The sequence below is a fragment of the Cryptomeria japonica genome, chromosome 6 (genome assembly GCF_030272615.1).
Source record: "Cryptomeria japonica chromosome 6, Sugi_1.0, whole genome shotgun sequence".
Taxonomy (NCBI): Eukaryota; Viridiplantae; Streptophyta; class Pinopsida; order Cupressales; family Cupressaceae; genus Cryptomeria; species Cryptomeria japonica.
The window spans coordinates 612,344,417-612,371,858 of record NC_081410.1 but is presented as its reverse complement, the minus strand read 5'-3'; the positions used below and the strand labels follow the sequence as shown (position 1 = coordinate 612,371,858).

Here is a 27,442-nt window from a genome sequence, read left to right as displayed (position 1 = left end):
TCTGGCGATGCGTAGAAATTTTCGTCGGCCTCTGCACCTTCCGTGACACCTCCTTGGTTCCCCTCGGGCCCCCCTTCGGCAGGTCGTCCTTCGGCAAGTTGCCTCAGCCTCCGTCTTCGTTCTACTTGCTGCTCCAGAATCAAAGCCCTCTGCGCGGCCTCCCACTCGTTCGTTTCCGGTTTTCTATTCCTATCTTTATTCAATAGGTTTGGCATTAATTGTCACACATCTCCATAACTTCTCAATTCTTAAATCAAAACATATCTTTATTAATTCATCTGCTCAAGGACAACTCGTGTCAATGACACTTTTATTTGAAAATAAGTTCACAGTTCAATTCCCTCCTGGCCTGGCGCCATCTCTCTCCGTGTCCCGTCAGCTGTTCTCCTCGTAGCGTTGCAGGATTTGTTGTCGTCGTTCCTCCTGGGCAATCTCCTCCAGGTGGGCCTGCTGTGCCAGCGATGCCTGTGCAAGCAGCTGGGGGAGGTGGTTCATTAACCGGTTTACTGTCGGGCTAACCTCCAGCGCTGTCCACACGGCACTTGGTGGGGTTTCTGCCTCCGCCGCTTCTCGTCGAACGTATGTCTAAATGGCTACCTGGAGCAAAATCGAGAATTCTCGCGTTGCCGTGTCTTCTCCCGTGTACAGTTCTGTCTGCGCGTCGTCGGCCTCCGAGTTTACCTCACCAACGGGTAGGCCCATTGTGTCTGTGCGCCATCCGTGTCTTCCCTTCCCGAGTTCGTCTAGGCAACGGCGCCAAATGTTTGCCCTCTCGGGTAAACGGTTAAATGCAGAACGTAAATGCACAGAACATAATGGAAATATATTAAATAACCAGCCTCTGTATTAATTCAACAGTCCATGTACATCAAGTGCTTATAACATTACATCTGACACGACTAACCTGATCCTCCTTCGAAGAAAAGGTACACAATATATAATACCCGAAGGGGTATGACACAACCGTCGCGACTCCAACTACCTACCCGTCGGCTAACTAACTGACCGCCGTAACTCATTATTACCGACGACAACATAAACATAATATGACAACATAACATAATGATTATTCCCGTCAACAATTACAAGAGTGTTGTGACGTATTCACACATCGCCCCATTGCAAATGGGGACCCCTACTTTTTGCTTTCTAGGGTTAGTCTTCTTGGTCTTTTAGGTTCTTGGCTATTAATCTTTGCATTGCAGAGTTGCCAGTGAGCTCATTAGGATAGGATGGTCTGCTTAGGCTCAAATGGGTCAGTAGGTGGTCCAGGTCAGAGTCTCTGTTGAAAGTTTCCTCTTAGTTAAGCCTGGGTCTTGCTTCTAGGGTTGAGTCTTGATTGAGTTTGAGGAAGTCTTTGTATCATGCTAGGAATCTTGCCTTTTGAGGACTCTGTCATTCAGTTAAGGAAGATAATGGAGGTATGTGAGCAGGTGTTCTCAAGGATTCTTCCCTTTGAGGGTTTGAGATTGGTCCAGTTGATGAATGATGAAGTTCTTTTACTTCTAGGCATTGATTGATATGAAACTGACCTATTTATCCTTGCAAAAGGCCTAACGACCAAGCCTAGACTTGAAAACTTGAGAGTTGAATAAGAATTTGAGCACAAATGCAAAATTCGCTCCTGACCCTTCCAAAAGGACAGGAGCGAAATCTTCCTTAGCTCCCTTTTGACTCCTATTTTGGACAAAACCTTCACTTTAAGGCGTGGATTGAGAGGAATTTAGCTTGAATTAAACTTTTGGATACCTTTGATCAAACTTAGACTTGGAAATTTGGAGAAAAGGTCGAGAATTTGAGTATTATTGCAAAATTCGCTCTTGACCCTTCCAAAGGGTTCAGAGCGAATTTCCTTAGACTCTTCTCTTGCTCCCAGTTTAGACTTCAAAGCTTGCTCCTACGACTTGACTAAGTGAGGAATGACATATCTATGCCTTGTGAGCAAGTTGGAACAAGATGGGATGAGGAAATTGAGCCTGAAACATCAATTTCGCTCCTGACCCTTCCAATGGGTCCAGTGCGAATTTCTCTAAAAACCTCTCCTGCTTCTAGCATGGGTTAAAATCCTTGATTCCACGCCTTGAGTGAATGAAAGATGATCTATCCATGCCTTTGGAAGTGAGTTGCAACCAAGTGAGATGAAGAAAAGTGAAGAATTTGTGCAAAAAAGCAAATTTCGCTCCTGACCCTTCCAAAGGGTCCAGAGCAAAATTCCTCTTTAGGTCTTGTCCTTCCAAAGGTACCTAGGCGAAATTGTTAAGATGTACTTTTGATCCAAAATTTTGAACTAAGCGCCTCCTTAAGGTGATTTGTTAGCATGTCCTAAGGTGAGAACAATGTGAATGAGGGTGAAGTTTGAATGTTTGAGTGATATCTAAGGCTAATTCCTCAAATTCGCTCCTGACCCTTCCAAAGGGTCCAGAGCGAATTTCCTTATATCTCCCTTCTTGGTCCTAATTTGCATCACAAACCTTGCTCCCATGGCGTCTTTGAAGAAAATGAATACACTTGGAACATGAAGAAATGGAGAATTTGGGCAAAAACACCAAATTCGCTCCTGACCCTTCCAAAGGGACAAGAGCGAATTTTCTTAAAACACCTATTTGCTCCTTGTTTGAGTCGAACTCTTTGTTCCTATGGTGTGATTAAGGAAAGATTAATAACTTAAAGTGATTTGGGACCTAGAAGAATGCCCTTGGATCTTGAAAGAGTTAGGAAATTGAGCCTAAAACATCAATTTCGCGCCTGACCCTTCCAAAGGGTCCAGAGAGAATTTCATTATAGGGTTTGTCCTTCCAGAGGGTCCAGAGCGAATTTCATTACAGGTCCTGTCCTTAGAGAGGGTTCGGTGCGAAATTAATCCTAATGCCTTCTTGTTGATGATTTAAGGTAAAAAATGCTATGTTAGAATGTGTTGTTAAATATGGATCGAAGAATAATGACAGGGATTCTAGAAGACTGATTGTCGTGAGTTATTGATCGTCTCCATCATTGAATCCGGTTTAAATACAAGAGGAAGGCAACTGTTCATAACAATTAGTTTGTTTATGTTTAATTTCCAAACTGTATGCTCTGTTAATATATCACTCTCCAGATAATAACCGATTTACCATTAGTTAGATTCATGAGGGCTATATCTTAACACTCCCTCTTAGCAAGAGTGGATCTAAGTAGTTTTCTTGGGAGAATATTCTGTCATGACTTCCGACACAATTCGGGACAACATTTAATATAGTCTTGTCATGACAATAAACTCAATATCATGATATATGGCTCAGTCCGGGACAATCACTTAAGAAGTCAATCATGAGATGATCACATACTTTAGGATCAAGATATCCGGCACAGTCCGGGACAACAACTTAATGTAGTCAATCTTGACACTTGGTCAACTATTGTCAAGATCGTCACCTTGAAATAGTAACCTTAAACATAAGAAGATCGTCATCTTCTTGAACACAGTTAGAATATTGCAATGTACATTTTATTAATTTATTCATGAACAAATTACACATGGTAGGAATTTCATCCTAATAATCTCAATTATAATCTAGTCATACCAAGTTTACTTCTGAAGTATTCTATCTTCAATCTTGCAAGTGGCTTGGTGAAGATATCAGCATTTTGTTCTTCAGTACTAATGTACACTAGTTTTATGACGTTTCGATCTACCATATCTCTTATGTAGTGATAAAGGATCTCAATATGTTTGGATCGATTGTGAAAAACTGGATTTACTGAGAGCTTGATACAGCTCTGATTATCATAGTGAATTATTGTTGAATTCAGAGTTTTTCCAAATAATCCAAATAATAACTTTCTTAGCCATACCGCTTCACGAGCTCCCATGGAGGCTGCCATATATTCTGCTTCGGTGGAGCTTTGTGCAACTGCTGACTGTTTTCTACTGAACCAAGATATCATAGCAAAACCAAGACTGAAGCAACACCCTGTAGTACTTTTACGGTCAGTGGTACTTCCGGCCCAATCAGAATCAGAATATCCTTCAAGTTGAATCTCAACATTTTCATACTTTAAGCCAAGTCCGATTGTGCCTTGTAAATATCTTAGAATGTGTTTAGCAGCCATTAAATGTATCTTCTTAGGTTCACACATGAAGTGACTTAATACATTTGTAGCATAGCAGATATCAAGACGAGTATTTACCAAATACATGAGTGAACCGACGATTTGTCTGTAGAGTGTGGGATCTGTAGGTTCTGAATCTTCTGCCTCAATTTTCAGCTTGTGCAAATTAGTTTCCATTGGTGTAGCTAATGGCTTACACTCCATCATCCCAAATCTAGTTAGAATATCTGTGGTGTACTTTCCTTGATTTAGGAAGATGTAGTTTTTCTTCTGCCATACTTCTAATCCCAGAAAATAATGTAGAAGCCCTAGATCCTTAATATCGAATTCTACTGCCAGATCTTGCTTACATTTCTCAATGAGATTATCCTCTCCTATTATCAAAAGATCATCCACGTAAAGGACCAATATAATCATATTGCCATTTGAAGCCTTGAAGTAGATGTTGGGATCTGCTAGGTTCTTGGAGTACCCTAGTTTGGAGAGATAGTTGTCTATCCTTGCATACCAGGCCCTAGGTGCTTGTTTTAACCCATAGAGAGCTTTCTTTAGTTTACAAACATAGCAATTTTTATCACGTATGGTGAATCCTTCTGGTCGTTCTATATATACTTCTTCAATTGAACCATTTAGGAAGGCAGTCTTTACGTCCATTTGGTGAATTTTCCATCCTTTGGATGCTGCAATTGCAATGATTGTTCTTACTGACGTATACCGGGCAACTGGGGCAAATGTCTCTTCATAATCAATTCCTGCTTTCTGAGAGAATCCCCTAGCCACAAAGCGAGCTTTATGTTTTTCAATGCTGCCATCAGATGCATATTTGATCTTGAATAACCACTTGGATGAGACAACTGATTTGTCTTTTGGTCTAGGCACTATATCCCAAACATCATTCTTTAGTATAGATTGATATTCTTCAACCATAGCATCTTTCCAAGCCTGTTTTGATAAGGTTTCTCTGACATTTGTTGGTTCAGAATTTGTGAGTTCAGTTAGAAGTGCAGCATAACATTTTAGAGTTCTCGTTCTCTTATTTTCTTTGGAAATTTCATTTGGTTCTACATTATTCTCTTCAATCATTTTCCTTGCCCATAGAGGTCTTTTCTTGTTATTGAGTGTTTCAATATTTTCATCAACAAGAGGTTCAGAAGCTCTTATGATGTCCTCCCTCTCAGTGTCTGAAGGTTTGGAATTTTCTATGATATTCTCCCTCTCAATCTCAGTTATGTGATCTTCTTCTTCTTTAGTAATGTTATCATCCTCAGGTTCTTTGAGTGTAGTGTTTTCTTCAAACTTTACATCTCTACTTATCTCAACAGATTTTTTCCCTAGAATGTAAATGTGATATCCTTTAGTATTTTCACTATAGCCAATGAAGATACCTCTTTTTCCGGATGGTTCTAGTTTTGTCCTCTTTTCTTTAGGAACATGTATATATACGGGACAGCCAAATATCCTTAAATGACTTAAGTCTGGTTTGTTCCCTGTAAAAGCTTCTTCAAGAGTTATGTTTTCTAGAACTGAGTGCGAACATCTGTTTTGAATGTAGACTGTTGTATTTGAAGCTTCTGCCGAGAATGAAGTGTGTAAGTTTTAGTCATGCATCATGGCTTTTGCTGCTTCAATTATGGTTCTGTTCTTTCTTTCTGCTACTCCATTTTGTTGTGGATTATATGGTACAGTATACTCCCTCTTAATCCCAACAGAATTACAGAAGTCTTTGAAGTTGTCAGATGTATATTCTCCCCCATTGTCGAATCTTAACACCTTAATTTTCTTCCCTGACTGGTTTTCTACTAGTGCCTTGAATTCTTTGAACTTAGATAGTACTTCATTTGAGTCTTTGTACTTTAGAAAATATATCCATGTTTTTCGAGAGTAGTCGTCAACAAAGATTATGTAGTATAAGGATCCAGTTAGGGATGGTGTTGACATGGGACCGCATAGGTCTGAGTGAATTAGTTCTATAATAACTTTTGATTTGTGCTCGCTTGAGGGAAAAGAAACTTTCACATTCTTTCCCAAGGCACATCCTTTGCAAATGCCTGTGTTCAGATTTTAGTTGGGGCAGTCCTGAAGTAATCTTCTTTATGTTGGATAGAGCACTATATCTTAGGTGTCCTAATCTTTTGTGCCATAATTCATTATTATTTGAAACTTCAAGATTTAGTGCTTCCTTTTGATCACTGCATAGTTTGTATAGGCTACCATCTCTTGAACCTACTGTTATGGCATTTTTGATATTTGTATTTTTAGGCCAGAGTAGAACTTTATCTTCATTGAAGGTAACCCGATATCCTTGATCAGCTAGGCCTGAGATTGAGACTAGATTTCTTTTTATTCTAGGTACAAACAAAACATCCTTTAATTGTAGAGATACTCCATTTCTTAGTTTGATAGTACAGGTCCCAATTCCTTTCACAGGATATGTAGAGTTATCTCCAATAGTAACCTCTTCACTTGAGTGCCCGTTAAGTGTTTCAAACTGATTTCTGAATCCAGTTATATGCCTTGATGCTCCACTGTCTACGATCCAAGTGTTTTTATTTGTATTTATTTCGCTTGATAGGGCTAAGAAGAAAAGTGAGTTTTCTCCTTTGACTTCGGCTAGACTAGCTTGTGTTTTCTTCCTTTCTGGACAATTCCTGTGAGTGTGCCCATATTTGTCGCATTTGTAACACTGAATTTTAGACATATCTCTTTTCTGATGGTTTTTATTTCCTCTCTTCTGTTTGGAGAACTTTTTCTTTTTGTTGAAGGTATTTGTATTAAGTGCTTAGATTTCTCCTTCTTTATTTGTCCCTAATCCTCTTGAGATTAGTCGAGATTCCTCTTGAATGCACTCATTCTTAAGTTGTTCAAATTTGGGTAAGGGGGGTGTTCTGCTAATACATTGAATGTAGGATTCCCATGAAATTGGTAATCCTCTTAGGGCTATGAGAGAGATTTCTTGATCATCTACCTCATTTCCAATAGTTTGTAATTGGTCTTTTACTTCAGATATCCTTGAAAACTATGTAGATATTGTATCATCTTTATTCATCTTTATGTTTAAAAGTTGTTGTTTCAAGGTTAACATTCTGCTCGCATTGTTAACTTCATATGTATTTTTAATGGTTTTAAATACTTCATATGCTTTAGGCAGTCTGGCTATAGATGGAAGAATATGATCTTTGACTGAGTCAATAATTATTTTCCTTGCTTTATTATTACGCCTTTTCCAGGTAGATTTCTCTGGTTCATCATTTGGCATGTCTAGATTTTCTTCTATGTAAGACTCTAATTCTAGTTCTTCAAGAATGGCAATGATTCGTATCTTCCAGGAAACGAAGTTGGAGGCTCCTTCGAGTCTATCTTCCACTCTCATATTACTTGACATTTTGAATATTTTCTTAGTCAGATATATCCTCTGCGTATATAGCCTCTGCCTTGATTTGTTATTTACTTCCGATAAATGCTTATGAGTAATATGGCTGTCTAATTTATTCTCTTAATATGTTGGCTCTGATACCATGTTGTTAAATATGGATCGAAGAATAATGACAGCGATTCTGGAAGACTGATTGCCGTGAGTTATTGATCGTCTCCATCATTGAATCTGGTTTAAATACAAGAGGAAAGGTTGCCTACGTAGGGACATGTCCATACGTGGCAGTTGCCACGTATGGACATGTCCCTACAGAGGCAACCGTTCATAACAATTAGTTTGTTTATGTTTAATTTCCAAACTGTATGCTCTGTTAATATATCACTCTCCAGATAATAACCGATTTACCATTAGTTAGATTCATGAGGGCTATATCTTAACAGAATGAATATATTATGTATACTTAATCATCTTTTGTTTGTTTTGCAAGTCAATCAAATCAAGTTGGAGGAAGATCGGGCTAGGACAAGGGCAACCTCTTCAAGTTTCATCATCATTAAGGACACTTCAAATGCATGAGAGAGGACTCAAGGTGCTTCAAAGTTGAAGGACTTCAAGTGTCCAAGGCGTTGCAAGCAATGGAGTTAACCATCCTCAAAGACCTCATTCTACCACATGGAGAAATCACAAGATGGCGGAGAAGAAAGATCTTATAAACACTTCAACGTGAGGTGAGCTACCAGAGGAGGAGTGACTTGACTGTGAAGAGGCCTCATCAAACACAAGTGAGCCAAGGAGAGGTACATCATTCATCTAGTACATCAAGGACAGAGGAGGATCAACCAAGGTCAGTGCAAGGGTACGTTGAAGAAGCAAATAGTTTCAAAAAAAGTTATTCAAAGTTAGCTTCTCAATTGAGTATCAAAAGAGATACGAGCAAGTACCAGACAAGGTGGCATCCCAGTCACTGTTCCTCCAATCAGAAGGCTCCACATCAGCATGTCCAGATTCAATGTACCTGACTCACCAGTGATGGCACAAAATTTAAGGCACCTACCCCAGATTCCTATTGGTTCACAAGCATTAAATGTAATTTTCTCATTGGCTAAGGGAAGTTTGTTGTAACAAACCCTAATTAGGGTTTTCATCTTGTCATTCTAGCCATTGATTGTAAATCAATCAAAGCCATTGAATTGTAAAGAGCTCCCTATATAAAGCTCTGGCTCTTCATTTGTTAGAGGGAATAGTTGGTAAATAGTTAGTTAATAGAGGTTAGAATAGCTAATGATCAATAGTGAATAGAATAGAAGTTAAGAGTAGATTAGGAAGAGAAGAGAAGGCAAGAAATTCTTGCCTTGATTGTAAATGAACTCCATTTTTATTGAAGTTATGGTGAAATGTGTCATTTCTTTGCAATATGCATGGTTTCTTGTTGAATCTTCATTTTAGATGATAAATAATTAGATTGAATGAAGGAAGTTATTGAATGTACTCGCGTGGAATCCGCCTAGTCCAAACCACTAGCCTCTTGTTGATTGTAAGGGCGCCCTACGTGGTCAACCAGCATTGAATGAGCTTAATCTCGAATTGTTATGCATCTATTGATCATGCATTAACTCGAATGGTGATCAGTATCTGATGGTGTAACGATTTGAACATATTCGAAGCATCCCTTAGAAGATTGCACTGAGTTGGTGTCGGATTGTTCAAACTGATGGTGAGACCCAACCCAGTAGGACTCCACCTAGTCGTTCATCTACCTTCTTACATTCTAGGTCTTAGAATAGATTTTCTAAACCCTGTATCTTTTGATATTTCTTTATTTCCCGGTGAGTAGTTAGGACTCAAGTTCCAGCAAATTCAAACGTTCAAGCATACAAACGTAAGTCCCCTTGTGATTCTAGCATAATCACATCATACCACAAGAGCTTATCCACACGTAGAGACCCTACATATAAGAACCTTGGAGTTATTTCGACTGATCCTTGGGCAAATCTTCAGCATTTGTATAACTTTGTTCAAGAGAGGATAAGATACCTTGGTATTTTATTCTGTGTTCGCATGTGCATGAAAAACACATCAACAAAGAGGAAAGTGAAGGATACAAACTTCATTACCAAAATCCTCATAGAGCTAATAGAGATAGTGAGTGAGTGTTGAAAACATTGTCCAAGTTATTATGGACAAAGCTAAAAATTGCAAGGCGGTAAAAATTTTAGTCAAAGCAACATACAAGCACATTTTTTGGACACTAGTGTTGTCCACATCCTCAACTTGGTGATATAGAAGATTGGCACAAAGATAGAATGAGTGAAAGAAATGTACATAGAAAGTGAGGAGATTCAGAATTTCAGACACACATGACAAAACATTGCATGTCACAATCCACTTTCAAGTCCTTCTCAAAGTTGGAGTTGTTGAAGGCAAAGATGTAAATATCGTAATCGGCAATAAATCGTTCGGCCGAAATTTTAAAAAAATCAGGAATCGACAAGAAATCGGGAAAAAATCGGGAAAATTATCGAACATTTGAAAATATATAATTTCTTAAAATATTCTAAAAAATAGTTTATATCGTGTGCTCAAGTTTATATGACAAGGTTGTTCATATCAATAGTTGCAGTAGTAGTTCATATTACTATTAAATCCTGCATATTACTGTCTCTTGCCTTACTTTCGTCAATAGAAGCCTCTTGCCTACTATTAAATCCTGCATATTACTGCAAAGTAGCCTCTTGCCTTACTGTCTCTTGCAGTAGTAGCCTGATAATAATTGCTATGCAGGATTTAATTGTAATATTTAAGAGTAAGGTGAAAAGAACACGATATAAACCATATTTCGGCCTTACTTTAAAACTGTATTTGTATCCCATATATAATTTAAGAGTAAGGTGAAACAAACACGATACAAACCATATTTCGGAGTCAGATATGGTATCAGATTTCTACGGTATTACAATTAAACCCTTACTTTAAATATTGGGGGTCTTGATAAGAACACGATATTTAAGAGATGGGGGTCATATAAACCTGAGCACACGATATAAACTATTATAACTGTCTCTTGCCTTACTTTCATCAATCCCGTCGGCCGTCGCATCGTCGCATCTCCTCAAGTCGTGTGCTTAGAAAAATTAACTTTTCCCTCCGTAAAAAAAAAAAAAAACGCTTTTAGGTTTGCCAAATATTACTACGATTTTTACTGTTTTCTGTGCAATTTTTTTGCAATTTTAACACGATTTTAACAGCAAATAACCCCCGATTTAAACGGCGATTAAATCAGCTAGGGTTTTGACTCGAGAGAAATCACAATTTTGGTGATTTTTAGCAGATTTTTTCATCCTTGGTTGAAGTTATGTTTATGAAATTTCAATATTTTTTTATTTAAGTTTATAATAAAATTTTAGTTATATGGCAATCATCTACTTTCAAAAACTTTAGTTTTTTTTTCAATATATTAGGTTGTTGACACTCAATTCACATCACACAAAATCATCTTGAGATGACTTGTGAAGGTGCAAGAGGCTTGAGCACCATGGTCATTAATAACCTAGAGACCTATCTCCCACCCCCTGAGACATGTATTAGAGACGGAGACAAGTCTCCAGTACCGAAGACGACTTTGAAAACTTCTCAACACACAAGGTTCTCTTGGCTGCCATCTCTAGAGTCTTCTGGCCAGAAATTGACGTTTCCCACTAGAAAACTTAGGGCAGAGCACGTTAAGAAGATAATGTTTCATGCCGATATTTTGGATGATACAAAAAACCATGAAAAGTTATAGTGATTGGATCTACTGACAATGTAGACTTTTTGAGAGGGACATCAACAGTTGTATGGCTAATTTCCTGTCATTGTAATTATCTAAAAAGAAATTGCCTTTACTATTTAATGTTATTATATGACTGATTTAGTATTCTTGTTTTCAAAGTTATATGTCATGATATTTTTTGGAAATTATTAAATTGTATATAAAAAAATGGCATCTCCAAGTACCCCCATCTCCTATTTTGAAAATTAATCGTCCAATACCAGTACTAGTGTCCAAGTACCTTTGTCTCCTGGTAACTATGGTAACCTACATTACCCTAACTTTTTGGGACGGGGATGGCAAGGGACAAGGGGACGCGTTTCCACAATGGTGATTATTTTTGCCAATTTTGGGGATGGCTATATAAAATATAGGGAAATTTTTAAATGTTCATATGGAAACATGGATAAAGCATGCATATAAACATTATATTCATATAAAAAAATGGATATAGCATGCATATGAAAACATTACAGAACCTTAAGTTTTAACATACAACATTTGTGTTCAAAATACATTGTCATTACTTAATATGCATTCATAATTCATAATTCATTGTCAATATGCATGTGATATTAAAAAAATAACATACAAAATGCCCAAAGGCTACACTGCTGCCATATAGTTTCATTTCAATTATGATATAAAAATACGAAAGAACAAAGTACACTGCTGCCCCTAATCTGCATCTCCTAACACTGCATCAAAATCAAAGTCCTCCTTTGAGTCTCTGCCACTATCATGGTCCACATCTACCTCGTCCAACAAAATCCCAACTAATCCACCTGGTGTCTCCTCATCAACTAGGCCACATCTTCGAAATCAACACCCCACCAAAAAGCTAGAGTCTGTCAATATTCTGGAGTTTGATGATCCTAAAGTCGAAGAACACTATGCACAGCCACTAGCTTCCCCACTCATCTATAGGTAAGTCTATTCCTCTTGATGGAATGGATAAAGCCATATGTGGACCAATTCCTCTCTACAACATAGAAACTGACAACTTGTGCAAGGAACTGAATTCAAACTTTTTTCCTTCTATCCTGCTACTCCTCTTCCAATGGCTGCTTCAAACCCTCTTGCTGCTCCACTTTTTTATCTCTCATACAAATGATCAAATAAGTCAAAATGTTTTACCTAATGCCTTTTAGGGCAACTTTGGAGGGCAACTTTGGAGGTAGGGGCCCACAAAACAATTAAAAAAATCCATTGTTTTAAAACCTAAAGTGTTTTTTTTAAAAGCCCCCTTGACATCAAGGACATCCAACCATCCCTAGGACATTCCGCAAACGTCCCTGGCCATCCCTGGGACAGCCAAGCGCCCTCAATGTCAAGGGACAACATTTCTAAAAAACGGGATGTTTTTAATTTATTTGCAAAAAAGAAGACGTCGGGGGGATGTCCCCTGGCCATCCCTGGGACGTCCCCGATACAGAGACAGGGTTTTTAGGACCAAGGACGCATCCCCGAGTTTCGTAGTTAGTAAATTTTAAATTTTATGAAAGCATGCAAATTTAGAGAGGACCAAAAGGTCAAGCAATTGATCCTAAATAGATTCCTTTTTGAGTTTCACCAAGCCCTTCATAAGTATGGTGATCCAAAATCAAGTAGCTGATTTAGATCTATTTGAAATAGTTGGACCATTGGGGTGATAACCTAATTTTTGCCTAGCTATATAAGTCAACAATTGTCAAAGAAGTGCCTTGCATTCCTAAAGTTCTCCTTTGTTACAAAAGATCACTTTTGCTGAAAAAATCAAATTCTTGTAGAAGTCACAAAGATACTTACAAAATCATGAAGTTGTTGTCAAAGTTGTTAATAGTGGTTGTCAAAGATTCGAAGTTATGTATTGGGGTGGAATGGTCACAATGCTAACAAAGTCAAGTAGATGCTACCAAAGTGTGAAAACTTGGCAAAACATGTGATTTGTCCTTTAGGCAGCTGCTAACTTCATGCAACCAATTGACTCGCTTATCCGTATGGCAATGACAAGTGGTAGAAGACTTTAAATGCACAAGCAGCTGGATATCTTCAATCATATATGTTAAATGCCAAATGGGATATGGAAAAATGTGTGCATGGAAAACAATTAACAAATGTAGGCAATCTTTGCTAGAGCCATTGGGGTAAAAGGTGAGGAGTTGGAGCAGTTGGATAGCAAAATAGTCACAAGTCTAGCCATTGCTATTCTAGGGCTGTATTACATCCCAACGGTAGAGAGACGGGTGGGAATAGGTGATTGATGGTTGACCCATTGCCTAGAAGGCAATAGTCCAACCTCTCCCACGACCTCCAAGTCTTTTATTGTAGGCACATAGAGGTAGAAGAGAGATTGACAAAATTGAAAAAAGAAGGCCAATGAAGAGCTTACATGCACTAAGGGAGCAATAGCCCCCAAAGGTCATTGGAAATTTCTCCAATCAAAGAATCCCTCAATGTTTCCTTTTTGTAGGCTGAGTGCATGGACGAACAATTGCATTGAACATGCAAGACTAGTTCATGTATTACTTGTTTGACTTGATGAATCAGTGCATCCTAGTGGTGTGAGAACTAGTTGCATGTGGAATGATGGAGCTAAGTTATTGTCGCATAATGGTTGGTAAAGCGTTAGAGTTAGCATAAGTAGTGTGGTTGAAGAATTCATTTGAGACCTAATCAACTAGAGCGTTCAGTTGGCTAGTCAAGGCTGAGGGTGTTTCAGACATCTAGATTCAGCATTAGAGGATATGCAAGTCATTTTTATTTTAGGACTGTATGCGGATAGGTTTGTAGCCCATTGACGCCGTCCATAGAGCAATATAACCTAGCGAAAGTAAATTAGTAAAATTAAGAACATTGCTCACTCTTATGAGAGTTTTATGCCCATTTGAGGGTTTCTCCTATATTATTTGTGTTGAATACTTCATTTGGGTATGATGCAAATTTATGTTCTAATTTTAGATGTGTTTATTTTATTCCTTTAATGCATATGCATAGACAGCTCTTAGAGGTGGTTAAAAGTACGTAGAGGAAGTTTGAAATGTGTCATTTAAAATCCATAAGTTGGTCTACTAAAGGCATAGTTGCCCTAAGTTTAAGGATCAAGTGGTATTAGAGCCAATCTATCCTAATGGGGGAGGTGTTATCAAAGATTACCATTCATGTTGGAGAAGTAGTACCACATAGGTTCTTTTGTCATGCTCATTTGTTAACATACAAGGGTGTGCAAGATATTTTTTATCAACTGCAAAGTGCAAGACAATGAACAAGAGAAAATATACTAAGGTTTAAAGTAGCAAAGTCAATAGTCAAAGCCAAGCCATGAATCAAGAGCTAGGGCATGTGCCATTTGCAAACACCAAAGCCAAAGCTAGAGCTAGAGTCAAAGTAAGTGCCAAAATCAAACCCATTAAAGAGGTCTTGGAGTGAATACAAGATGTTGGGCCTACAAACTTAACTTAACTATGTAGAAAGGACAAAACTCAAACTCAAGAAGTGTTGCATAATGAGTCAATGGGACTAATGCAACACAACAACTTGTTTACTTCATTCCAAAGGGAGTGGAGTTCTTAATCAATTGAGCTAAGTATTGTGCTACCATTTGATTATGCTTTTCCTGCAATGGTTTTAATCCATCAAGTGGAGAGCTAAGCATGAGGACTTATCATCCCCAAAATGGTTGTCAATCCATCAAACGCTTGCTACACATGGATCTGAAGTTAATTCCTTCACAGACAAAGGTGTGCATGTGTAGCAAATTTCATCAAACATTTGATTACGACTCATTGATGCACACTGCATCAACAATCAGCCTTGGAGAGAGACTATTTTTGGGATTGTGAGGAGGAATGTAAGGATCTTCAATCTTTTTGGTTAATGAAGCTTTTGGGGACTGAAATCTCCCTAGTTAGGGAAGCATGATCTTAAATCAAGTAGCCAATTTCCATTTGTTTGGGGCAACTAGATCATTGCAATCATGTCCTAATTTTTGTTTTGCTTAAAAAGCACATTGTGTTTTGTTCTCCTTTATTGCCAAAAATTGCCCTTACGAAGTCATGAAATTGTTCCAAAAGTTACAAAGATGTTGAAAAAGATAAGTAAACTATTGAAATGAGGGGTAGTGGCAAAAAAAGTGTGTATGTGGCTACTAAATGGTCAGGATGTTGACAAAGTTGGTTAGATTTTGCCAAAATGTGACAATTTAAGGAAGCATAAATTTGTTCTTTAGGCATCACTAACTTAGACAGGCCCAATTGACTGGATAATCCATGTGGTAGTGCTAGGTGGCAAAAGACATCAAGTGCAGCAGCAGTTGGACAATTACAAAAATTTCCATTGGATACCAGATGGGCCATGGAAAAATGCATGCATAGTGGGTAATTAACAAACACAAGCAATCTTTGCTAGAGTCATCGAGTAGGAAGATAAGGAGTTAGAACAATTGGATATTGAAACAGTCAAAAGTCTAGTTGTTGATATTCTAGGGTCATATTCCATTGTGGCAACAAAGGGAAACGTGTGAACAAGCAATTGATGAATGACCCATTGCCTATGAGGTAATTGTGCATCTTCTCCTGAGACCTTCAGTCACTTATTGCAAGCACAAAAAAGAAAAGGGAGATTGATGAGATTGCACAAAAAGGGCTAGTGAGGAGATTGAATATGCGGCCTCAAGGAGCAATGGCCCTCAAAGGTCATTGGTAATTCATTGGATTGGAGAGTCCCTCAATATTTCTTGTTTTTGAACTAAGTGTAGAGATGAACCTTGGTGTTGCAAGTGCAAAACTAGTTCATGCATTAGTTGTTTGGCTTTGTGAGTTAGTGCATCATGGTGGTGTGAGCACCAATTGCATGTACACTAATGGAGCTAAGGTATTGTTGTATGCTTGTTGATAGAGTGTCAAAGCTAGCAGATGTAATGAGGTTGAAGAAGCCATTGGAAACCTAATTCTTCAAAGAGTTGACCTAGTTAGTAAAGGTCGGTGTTTCAAACATCTAGATTCAACATCAAAGGAGGTGTGGGTCCCTCTTTTTACAATTGTAGACTATTGAGGCAACCCATACTAGCAATATAACCTGCTGGCAATGTATGGTGTTTGTAATTAGGGCTGGCGGATTCCAATTGCCTTGGGCAACATTGGAATCCGCCTAAGGGGGCCAGCCCCTTCTCCAACATATAGGGCCAGGCCCCATACCTCTCAGCTCCACCTAAAAGGTCCCCACGCTACACCCAAACCCAACACGCCACAATGATAGGGCCAACCCTATCCATTTCGCTTAAAAGGAATTAAATAAATTAATATGTTTAAATTGCAAAGAAGGCCGACATGATTAGAAGTATTGCTACTCCTATAAATAAAGCATATACTTCACATAACATCATCTATTCAGTTTTGCAAGAAGATGCGAAATATATTCTAAGGAAGCGAAATATATATTCAAGGCAGTTGACAACTGCGAACTACATTAAAGGGCAGCAGATCATTAATAGGAGACAGCGAACTTCATCAAAGGCAGCAGATCACCACCAAGAGATAGAGAACTCCATTGAAGACTCAAACAAACCCTATAGAGGGACTGCGAACTAGTTGAAAGGTGCAGCTACCCTTGTTACGCATAGCAAGTCAGATTAGAAGGACTGTAAATCATGATCCCCATCAGCAAACTAATTGTGTAGACTTCTATGTCATCTTTCTGGTGACTGCAACATCTATACTCCAGATAAGTGTGTAATTATCAGTTGAATTGAAAACCATAATCAGATCTGAGGATATTTTTTGGCTGGGTTTTTCCTTCTAGTTGGTTTTCCCAGGGTAACTGTGCTTTGTCTTTATGCATTCATTTTCTTTACTATGCTTAAATCTGGAAAACAATAAATCTAATTAACCTAGTTAGAAACTAATTCTGATTTTCTGATTTTTATCCAATCTAAAAGTACTAAAACTAACATGGTATCAGAGCTATAGGCTAGATTAACTTTCAGATTTAGAATTCAATACTCCTTTATTTCCAGATTGTTGTCGCATTTGCAGGTCAGGTCAATGGGGCTGAAAGTTGAAGATAGGCTTGATGGGAATCTCAATTTCACTGCATGGAAGGTTCGAATCAAGTTGGCACTAGAGGAAGAAGATCTTCTCCAATTCATTGAAGCGAAAGAGCTAACTGAACCTACGGATGCAGCCGAGCTAAAACAATTCAAAAAGGATGCTGTCAAGGCTAGGAAGATTCTCATTGATTCAGTCAAAGACCACCTAGTCACCTCTATTGCCTCATTTACCACTGGAAGGGAAATGTTCAGCCATCTACAAGGTACATATGAAGTTAACAATCTCAGTAGGGCAATTACTTTAAGACAGCAACTACTTAATATCAAAATGGCAAAAGAAGACTCTGTTATTTCCTACTTTATGAGAATTTCAGAACTAAAGAATCAGCTAGGTTTAATTGGTCATAACATGGAAGACAAAGGCCTTGTCATGATTGCCCTAAATGGTCTACCTCACTCATGGGAGTCATTTATCCAGACCATAAGTGGCAGGACTAAGTTAACTACCCTTGATCGCCTTAAGAATGATTGCATTCAAGAAAAGTCTCGCCTCATCACAAGAGGGCAAACCAAAAGTCCCCATGTAGATGATCATCACATGCTTGCAGCCCAATGCAAGAAAGGGGGAAATTGGAAGAAGCCTTACCCAAAAAGAAATAGGGAATTCAGACCATTTAGTTCCCAACACCCTTGGAAGAAACCAACAGATACCTCGCGTGTCCGATGCTTTAGATGTAACAAATTTGGTCACTATGCTAAAGAATGTCAAAATAACCCTACCCAAAGTGAAGCCAACCTAAATGAAGTCTCAGAACAAAGTAATGACTTCCTATTCATCTCCGCTCTGTCTAGCAGTGTCCCTTCAGATAGTAATACATGGTTGATTGACAGTGGCGCCTCCAGACACATCACAGGCTACTGTGATCATCTTTCAGACTTAGTAGAAAAAGATACCAGCCTTCACGTGGTAATTGGTGATAACGCTCGTTATTCGGTAAGAGGTTTTGGCTCTACTTCTCTAAATTTAGACTCTGGTATTTCTCTGCACCTCAGTGATATCTTGTTTGTTCCTGGAATTAAAAGAAACCTAATTTCCATTTCTGCTCTAGAAGATAAAGGTTATCAAATTGCATTTTCAGAGGGAAAAGTTCTTGCTTGGCCTAAGAAATCTAGTTTTAAATCTGCTCGTATAATTGGTCATAGATATGATAGTCTTTATAAGCTCTCTACTAACCCTATTCAAGCACTCATTAATGAGGCTCCTGAATCCTGTGAGCTATGGCATAGAAGACTTGGACACTTGCATTATCAAGCTCTTCCATCTCTTGAAAAGTTAGTCAAAGGTATGCCTAAACTCAGTCAAATTCATGATAACACTTGTAAAGGTTGTGCTATAGGTAAAAATATTAAAAGTCCTCTTCATAAAAGTGAAAATAGAGCTAAAGACAAATTAGAACTTGTTCACTCTGATTTATGCGGTCCTATGTCTATAGCATCTCCTAGTGGATTTCTTTATTAAGTAATCTTCATAGATGATTTCTTTAGGAAAACTTGGATCTACTTCTTGAAATCTAAAGAGTCTGATGAAGTCTTAAGTAAATTTAAAGAGTTTAAAGCATTAACTGAAAACTCCTCTGGTAAAAGAATTAAATGTCTAAGATCTAACAATGGAGGTGAGTACACCTCCGATAGCTTTTATGATTTTTGTGTTGAGTCAGGAATTAAAAGGGAGTTTTGTGTTCCATACAATCCTCAACAAAATGGTGTTGCTGAAAGAAAGAATAGGACGATTGTTGAGGCTGCAAAGGCTATGATTCACGATCAAGACTTGCAGACCTTCCTATGGGCCGAGGCTTCTAGAACAGCAGTGTATATCCAGAATAGATGTCCACACCGTGTTCTAAAGAACATGAACCCTGAAGAAGCCTTCACAAGATCCAAACCAGACTTCAGTCACCTCAGAATTTTTGGAAGTCCCATTTATGTTCATGTGCCCAAGGAAAAGCGAACAAAGTTGGAACCTTCCGGAAAGAAAGGCATGCTAGTCGGCTACAGTGAATCCTCCAAGGCATTCAAGATATTCATCCCGGGTCAAAGGTATGTTGAGGTAAGTAAGGATGTTACATTTGAAGAAAACATTGCCTTCAAGAAATCGAAAGGTTCTTGTGTTATTGATGAAGCTAATGACAATCAAGATATAAATGTTGATACTAACCCTGAGATTCAGAGGGAGCTGGTTGAACTTCCACCTCAAGAAGAACCTATTGATCCTCCAGAGCCCATGAATCCCACTGATATTCCTAGTGACATTGTCGTTACCAAAAAGAGGCCTCTTTGGGTAAGAAACACCATTCAAGAAGCCAAAAGATTTGCTGCTCCCAGTGGCACCTTCCGTGAAACTAAGAGACCTCAGGTATTCTCCAACTACGTTGCATTGATGTGCAATCTCATCGAAACTGAACCTTGCAATGTTGAAGAAACCTTAATTCATCATGCCCGTAAGCTTGCTATGGATGAAGAGTATCAGTCAATCATCAAGAATGATGTGTGGGATATTGTGCCCAAACCCAAAGGTAAATCTATTGTTTCCTCTAAATGGTTATTTAAAATTAAACATAATGCTGATGGTAGTATTGAAAAATATAAGGCTGGATTTGTAGCTCGTGGTTTTTCTCAAAAGGAAGGCATAGACTATGAAGAAACATTTGCTCTTGTTGCTAGATATACTTCTATTAGAACGATAATAGCTATTGTTGTTGCTAGGGGTTGGAAACTACATCAGATGGATGTTAAGACTGCTTTCCTTAATGGTGTCATTGAGGAAGAAGTCTATATTGAGCAACCTGAGGGTTATGAGATTCGGGATAGATTAACTCGTGTGCAGGTTGAAGAAAGCTATGTATGGCCTTAAACAAGCTCCTCGTGCTTGGTATGAAAGAATTGATAAATACTTGCAAGTCTAGGTTTTTGTAAAAATGATGTTGACTCAACATATACTTTAAGGTAGCCAATGATGAAATGCTAATTCTAGTTCTATATGTGGATGATCTATTCCTTACTGGTAAAAATGAACTTATTATTAGATGCAAGAAAGAACTAGCATCAGAATTTGAAATGAAAGACTTAGGTCTAATGCATTATTTTCTAGGTCTAGAAGTATGGCAAAGATCTAACGAAATTTTTCTAAATCAAGAAAAGTATACTATTGACATTTTGAAAAGATTTAGAATGATGGATTGTAAACCCATGTCTACTCCTATGGAATCTAACTTAAAGAAGTTAAGTGTTTCTGCAGCTAACTCTGATTTTGCAAATCCATCAGAGTACCGGCAGTTGATTGGATCACTGATGTATCTAGTTAACACTAGACCAGACATATGTTTTGCTGTGAATGCTCTCAGCCAGTTTATGAGCATGCCCAAACATGTTCATCTTGTTGCGGCCAAGCACATCCTAAGATACTTGCGAGGCACAATTGGTTTTGGGCTGAAGTATCCACTTAACACTTCAATAACCTTGGAAGGTTATTCAGATGCAAACTGGGCTGGAAGCATCAAAGACAGGAAAAGCACCTCCGGTATTTGTTTTAGCTTGGGATCCACAGTGATCTCTTGGGCTTGCAGAAAACAATCCTCAGTAGCATTGAGCACTGCTGAAGCTGAATATATTGCAGCAAGTGTAACTTCCAGAGAAGCAGTGTGGCTTCGCAAGCTTCTTGTTGGGCTGTTTGGTCAGGCTTGGGATCCTACAGTTATTCACTGTGATAACCAGAGTTGTATTAAAATGTCTATCAATCCAGTGTTTCATGACAAGTCAAAACATGTGGAAACCCACTATCATTTCATTTGGGATATGGTGCAAAGAGGAGCTATTCAGCTGAAGTATGTCAGCACTGATGAGCAGGTTGCAGATATTCTTACCAAGCCTCTATCCAAAGTAAAGTTTGTGTACTTCAGGGACAGACTTGGTATTATGTAAAATGAAACCCTAATTGAGAGGGAGTCTCAATCTCAGTGATACATTGTGTTGTATCAAACCACCCTCTGCGGGCAATGTAAGGTGGTATTGTAAACTTTTCAGGGAGAAGTGTAATTATTAACCATCCTCTACGGGCAATGTAAGATGGTATTGTAAATGTTAACCACCCTCTGCGGGCAATGTAAGGTTGTATTGTAAACTTCTCAAGGAGAAGTGTAATTATTAACCATCCTCTGTGGGCAATGTAAGATGGTATTGTGAATGTTAACCATCCTCTGCGGGCAATGTAAGATGGTATTAGTGTAATTGATAACCATCCTTTGCGGGCAATGTAAGATGGTAGAAAAGATCCTCTCCACCCTCTGCGGGCGATGTAAGGTGGATCCAGTCTATGCTTGTGTGCAAGCTGGAAGATTATGATTATGCAGTTCCATACTTGCTTGTGTGCAAGATGGAAGATTATGGTTATGATTCTCTTCCCTAATTAAGAGGGAGTGTTGTTTGTAATTAGGGCTGGCGGATTCCAATTGCCTTGGGCAACATTGGAATCCGCCTAAGGGGGCCAGCCCCTTCTCCAACATATAGGGCCAGGCCCCATACCTCTCGGCTCCACCTAAAAGGTCCCCACGCTACACCCAAACCCAACACGCCACCATGATAGGGCCAACCCTATCCATTTCGCTTAAAAGGAATTAAATAAATTAATATGTTTAAATTGCAAAGAAGGCCGACATGATTAGAAGTATTGCTACTCCTATAAATAAAGCATATACTTCAATAACATCATCTATTCAGTTTTGCAAGAAGATGCGAAATATATTCTAAGGAAGCAAAATATATATTCAAGGCAGTTGATAACTGCGAACTACATTAAAGGGCAGCAGATCATTAATAGGAGACAGCGAACTTCATCAAAGGCAGCAGATCACCACCAAGAGATAGAGAACTCCATTGAAGGCTCAAACAAACCCTATAGAAGGACTGTGAACTAGTTGAAAGGAGCAGCTACCCTTGTTTCGCACAGCAAGTCAGATTAGAAGGACTGCAAATCATGATCTCCATCAGCAAACTAATTGTATAGACTTCTATGTCATCTTTTTTGTGACTGCAACATCTATACTCCAGATAAGTGTGTAATTATCAGTTGAATTCAAAACCATAATCAGATCTGAGGATCTTTTCTGGCTGGGTTTTTCCTCCTAGGAGGTTTTCCCAGGGTAACTGTGCTTTGTCTTTATGCATTCATTTCCTTTACTATGCTTAAATCTGGAAAACAATAAATCTAATTAACCTAGTTAGAAACTAATTCTGATTTTCTGAGTTTTATCCAATCTGAAAATACTAAAACTAACAATGGATTGGTGACATGAGAAGTAGAGCTCATTCTTTTGGGAGTTTTTTTACCCCTTTGGGGGTTTTCCCCATGTTATTTGCGTTGCATGCATGTTTTGTGTCCGATGCAAATTTGTATTTCACATTTGAGGTGTTTTTGTTTTATTCATTTAAAACACATGCATAGGAAGCCATTAGAGGTGATTAAGTGCACATTGAGGAATTCTTAAGCGTCTCATTTAAAATCCATAAGTTGGTGAACCATAGAGTGACATGGTTGCCCTAAGTTTATGGATCATATGATCAAGTTTATTGATATAGACACTATTGCGCCTAAGCTTAAAAGCTTCATAATGTTACAGAATCCACAATCTTACCAATCTTTGACACAAGTACAATACATAATGCTACCTCCATGGGCAAGGTTCTATGTACTTGAAACCTCTTGCAACCAAACTTCTATCACACTTAGCACTTTTTATTCTTTAACATTATTACTATTCTTTTGCAGCTCTAAATTACATTTTATAATTACGCATAAATTAGGGTTTCTCCATTGTGCATGTCCATTTCTAGGGTGATGCCCACAAAGTTGCCAATTTTGGTTAGACATTCCAAAGACCAATATTCCAATGGAAGATTGTACAATCTTATCCATGGGAGAAGTGTCCCTAGGGTTGAAGTTAGGACAAATGTTGTATTTACTATTGACTTTGTCTCCAATTTCAACAACTTGTGAGTTCTTTGACTAAGTAGAACTAGAGTACATAATCTTTTATCCAATCAATTAAGCACAACAAATTGACTAACAAAAAAGTAGAAGAGTCACTCTATGTGCACTCTAATTTGCACCTCCTATCGCATGAGGAAGTTGACTACAAGGGGCAATGAAGAATTGGGATGTAATCCTTGAGTGTGTTAACTCAAATGCATCTATTGCATGGCTTTCCATGGTCTCTTCAAAGGATGAGAAGGCTCCTACCCAAAATGTATCTAGAGACAGGGGCAATGTGGTTGCCTCCAATTTAAATAGGTTGTGAATTCTTCTTTGATGGAGCAGAATTGAAGTCCATACTCCTTTTCCACTCAATTGATTGCAACCAGTTGATTATGTGCATTCTAACTTGCACCTCCTATCATATATATGAGTGTACACAGCTGTACTAAACATGTGAGGAAAAAAAAAGCTGTACCATTAAACCTAAGCCCCAAGCCCATACCCAAACCAGCAACTTAGACAAAAAAGATAACATAACCTTTTAACATCCTTAAGGATAAAGTGATCTACGAGACCTATCAAAGTGTGTTTGATTGTTTAAGAGATTGAATAAATGACAGTGTAGTTTTTAAATAATTTCTTCACGCCTGCTTTTATTGTCTCAATTCAAAATTTCATGATTTAGGTTGATAGATATATAGTATTAATAAATATCTAAAAAAATTAACTTCTATAGTTAAATTCACATTGTTTGAGAAGTCAAATGTCTTGTTCCATAATATATGTAGTATAAATGAATTCTTGCACATGGGTGGTATAAACTACTGTAAATAGAATATATAGACAAACCAGATCCAAACCTATAACTTGTCTGATTTGGATTTCCTGTCTTTAAAGCAAGTTCTTTCCAAAACTCCATACTGCCTAGCTATCGAACTCTCCATTACTTAAAAAATTTGCATGTAGCTAAGCAAATCATAACAATGTAGTGCCAACATTTATGGTTTGAGGAAAAGTTTGTTTGCCAAATCTTCAAATCTTGTGGCTTATTACATATGGATAAATGTGATAGCTTTTGGAAGAAAATAATTGGCTCGTGCGAACATAAAATTTAAGCTACAAAATAATGCACTGTAACTTATACATAGCAAATCATTCCAAGTTAACAAACAAAGATCTATTCTGTAAAATCCACCTTCAAAAAAGCCCATTGAAACTGGAACCATTTTAAAGATGAACATCTAGGACAGAAAACACATCCAGTAAATGTTTTATTACTTTCTAACTCCTGCAACAAACTGATGATAAAGGTTGTACTGACTATATGCAAGCAACTTGGTGCCCCAGCAATTTTATAAGGATCTGGCAGACCTTTGACAAGTCTAGCATATAATAAGGCCAACCAAATTATCCTTAAAACACCTTATCAAACACCAATTACAGAATACATCCCATTTCTTTTTCATTTGAAAACCGATTTTCCAATAAAGTATCAGAAAAAGTTCTTGTTGTTGGTTTTGGTTGTGAAATCTTCTAAAGAAACATTTATGTACAGTAAAAACCACACAGCCAAAGGACTAACAAAGGCAATGGAAGATTTCAAAATTAAGCTCGCTTTTATGTGAATGATAACTCTTCATGTAAATTAAAAAGACCACTAATTCCATTCTGTCCTGGGATGCAATAGGCGCCAACCTCATGGAGTCATGCCAATGATCCCATTAGATTAGGCTAAAATAGGACACAATTTCACAATCAGAGCTATTTGTTGGGGAAGCAGTCCATTTATAAAGGTAGAAATTATTTTCTAGGTGATCTGAAAATCAAATTGTGACAAGCTAGACAAGTAGGATTGTGAAGAGATCATTTCAGTTGAGTAAGTGACTTGCAACTAGGAGACTGTTTTCGTCACAAAAGTATTGTTTCTTGATGGATGATAGTTTGTGGAGTTGATTGGAGATTATAAGGGATGGTCCAAAACATCTCGACGACTCTTTTTTCAAGTTGCAAACATCAGACTTAGGTGGGAAATGACAAATGCCAAATTTGTCAATTTTTACAAGTGTTGAAAGCACCATTTAATGCAGCGAACATGGCTAATACTCCATCAATTGAACAGTATACTACAGCAAACCTGTGATCACCAGCTTGGTGAAAGTTAACAACTCATTCTAATTGGGGCAGAGAGTGGAATTTGAAGGATTTTAGAATTTTAAATCGACTAATTTTCACATAATTTCTTTATTTGGGAATCATGAAGGGAAAGAGGAGTGATACAACTTGAGTAAAATCACAATTGCAAGGGTTGGCTTATTTGGGAACCTTTAAGTTTCTATGTTCTAAGCAAAAAAGATGGTGAATAAGGGTGGGCTTTCAATTGCAGATGATTGAACAACAAATACGAAGGAGTTAGATGCTTGTTTAAAGACTTCAATTAGTACTTGACTGAGATAGTGATGTGAGGAACGAACGCTCATTCTTTCTAGAGTTTTCACCCAATTAGGGTTTCCCCAAGGTTTCTGGGTGTTGTGTGCTTGATATTGTGTTTGCATATACTCTGTTTTAAGTTAATTCACGTGGCTTCTTCTATTTGACCATGTGTATATTGTTGTTCGCATTCACTAAAAGTGAATAAACAATGGTTGAGGCTTACAGTGTGAGTTGAGTATAATCCGTGTTTTAGGGATCACTAGGTGAAGGCCAAACAGCAGTTAGGTAAATGAGACCCCCTTTGGAAATCCAATAAGGTTATTAATTTCAACTTACCTTACATATTGTTCAAATTTTCTTCCCTAGATTCGAACTTCGCGACCCTTACATGAAATTTTCTAAAAATGATATTTGAAAATGAAAATGGCATTGGGGACAGGGATGGAAGATCGATGGACGGTGGTACATAGCTTAAAACTCTGATACAGAAACCCTACCAGAAGCATAATATCTAAATTTTATCTGACATTTCAATCTCAATATATAAGTAATGTAATCTTACCCATTCTATTTATTATGGCCATTATTCTCTCCCTTTTGCAAGGATCCACTCCGTGGCTCTCCAAAAAACATTCGACCACCTTGCCTTCAACACCATTCCTGCACATTTAAAAGATCAATCCTCTCTTCATTTGAAAGGTTGTTAAAACAATAAAGCAATTTGAATTAGAAAAACAAATGGCATCCGATTAAAAATAAGAAACAGAAAAATGACTTATGACCTACCTTGCATACTTGTGATCGTCTATGCAGCAAACCGTGACAACACAGAGTAATAAATAGTGAGTGTAAACAGGGTTTCTAGAGAATTCTGAAAGGGGCTATTAAAGAATAGAGATAGGAAAAAAATACTGACCAATGTCGTGTAACAGGGCTGTCAGCTCAACCTGTTAAAACCATATGTATAAGCCTGCAGGACAAAACAATCAATTGATAATGAATAAATGAAAAAATTTGCTTACTATTTCCATGCTTTCTGGGGGCAACTGTTCTTCAGCAGCGAGTGAAAGGGCAAGCTTACGAACTCTGAGCGCATGGAAGGCGTCGTGAGAAGCGTCCCACTGCCCCATTACCGAATGAACCAGCGCCTCTGCTGCTTTCACCGCCTTGCTCATGATTTTTCTTCGAAAGCTGTTCTTCACACAAAAGAAGCATACAATACCATGCCACGATTCGAACATACAATACCATGCCATGAAGAACTGCCAACTAGATGATGATGGGACCCACATTTCGTGGGCGGTTTCAGATATGCAGTTTTCAAACGTTACTTCATTTGTTTTAATTCTAGAATTCAAATTTGAGTTGGAGACGATTTCGACCCCGACTCCTTAAGAAAGTCAAGAACAAAGAAGAGGAAAGTTTTAACCTTCAAAGGTTAAATATAGACTATAAGATTGATTGAACTTTTAATTTTATAACGGTGTTATAATAGGAATCAACTATCAAGATATTTACACTTGTTCTTGTTGTCCTTGAAGGCATCACACTCTAAAATGAAATGTTTTTTCTGTTTTCGTGAGCTTCTTTCAGCCCTTTTCTAACGTTGATGAGAATTAGTTCTTAACAAGGCAATAAGAATTTTGGCTCTCTAGGAAATATTAGCCACTATGTACTCTTTTTTATGAC

General features: G+C 38.0%; 1 protein-coding gene across 3 annotated transcripts in view; it reads right to left on the bottom strand.

The window, feature by feature from the left end:
• LOC131037737 (uncharacterized) overlaps positions 1-27,085 on the bottom strand; it is a 109,909-nt gene extending 82,824 nt beyond the window's left edge. Inside the window, exons 1-4 of one of the 3 annotated variants that reach the window (XM_059207523.1) lie at positions 26,776-27,085; positions 26,670-26,700; positions 26,540-26,558; positions 26,316-26,413 (exon numbers count right to left, since the gene is read on the bottom strand). In XM_059207523.1, coding sequence (XP_059063506.1) covers positions 26,316-26,413; positions 26,540-26,558; positions 26,670-26,700; positions 26,776-27,045 — 418 coding nt within the window. In that variant the 5' untranslated portion in view covers positions 27,046-27,085. The remainder of the gene's footprint in view (positions 1-26,315; positions 26,414-26,539; positions 26,559-26,669; positions 26,701-26,775) is intronic. The other 2 variants (XM_057969930.2, XM_057969929.2) reach the window with 2 other exon arrangements.
• Between the last annotated feature and the right edge of the window lie 357 nt (positions 27,086-27,442).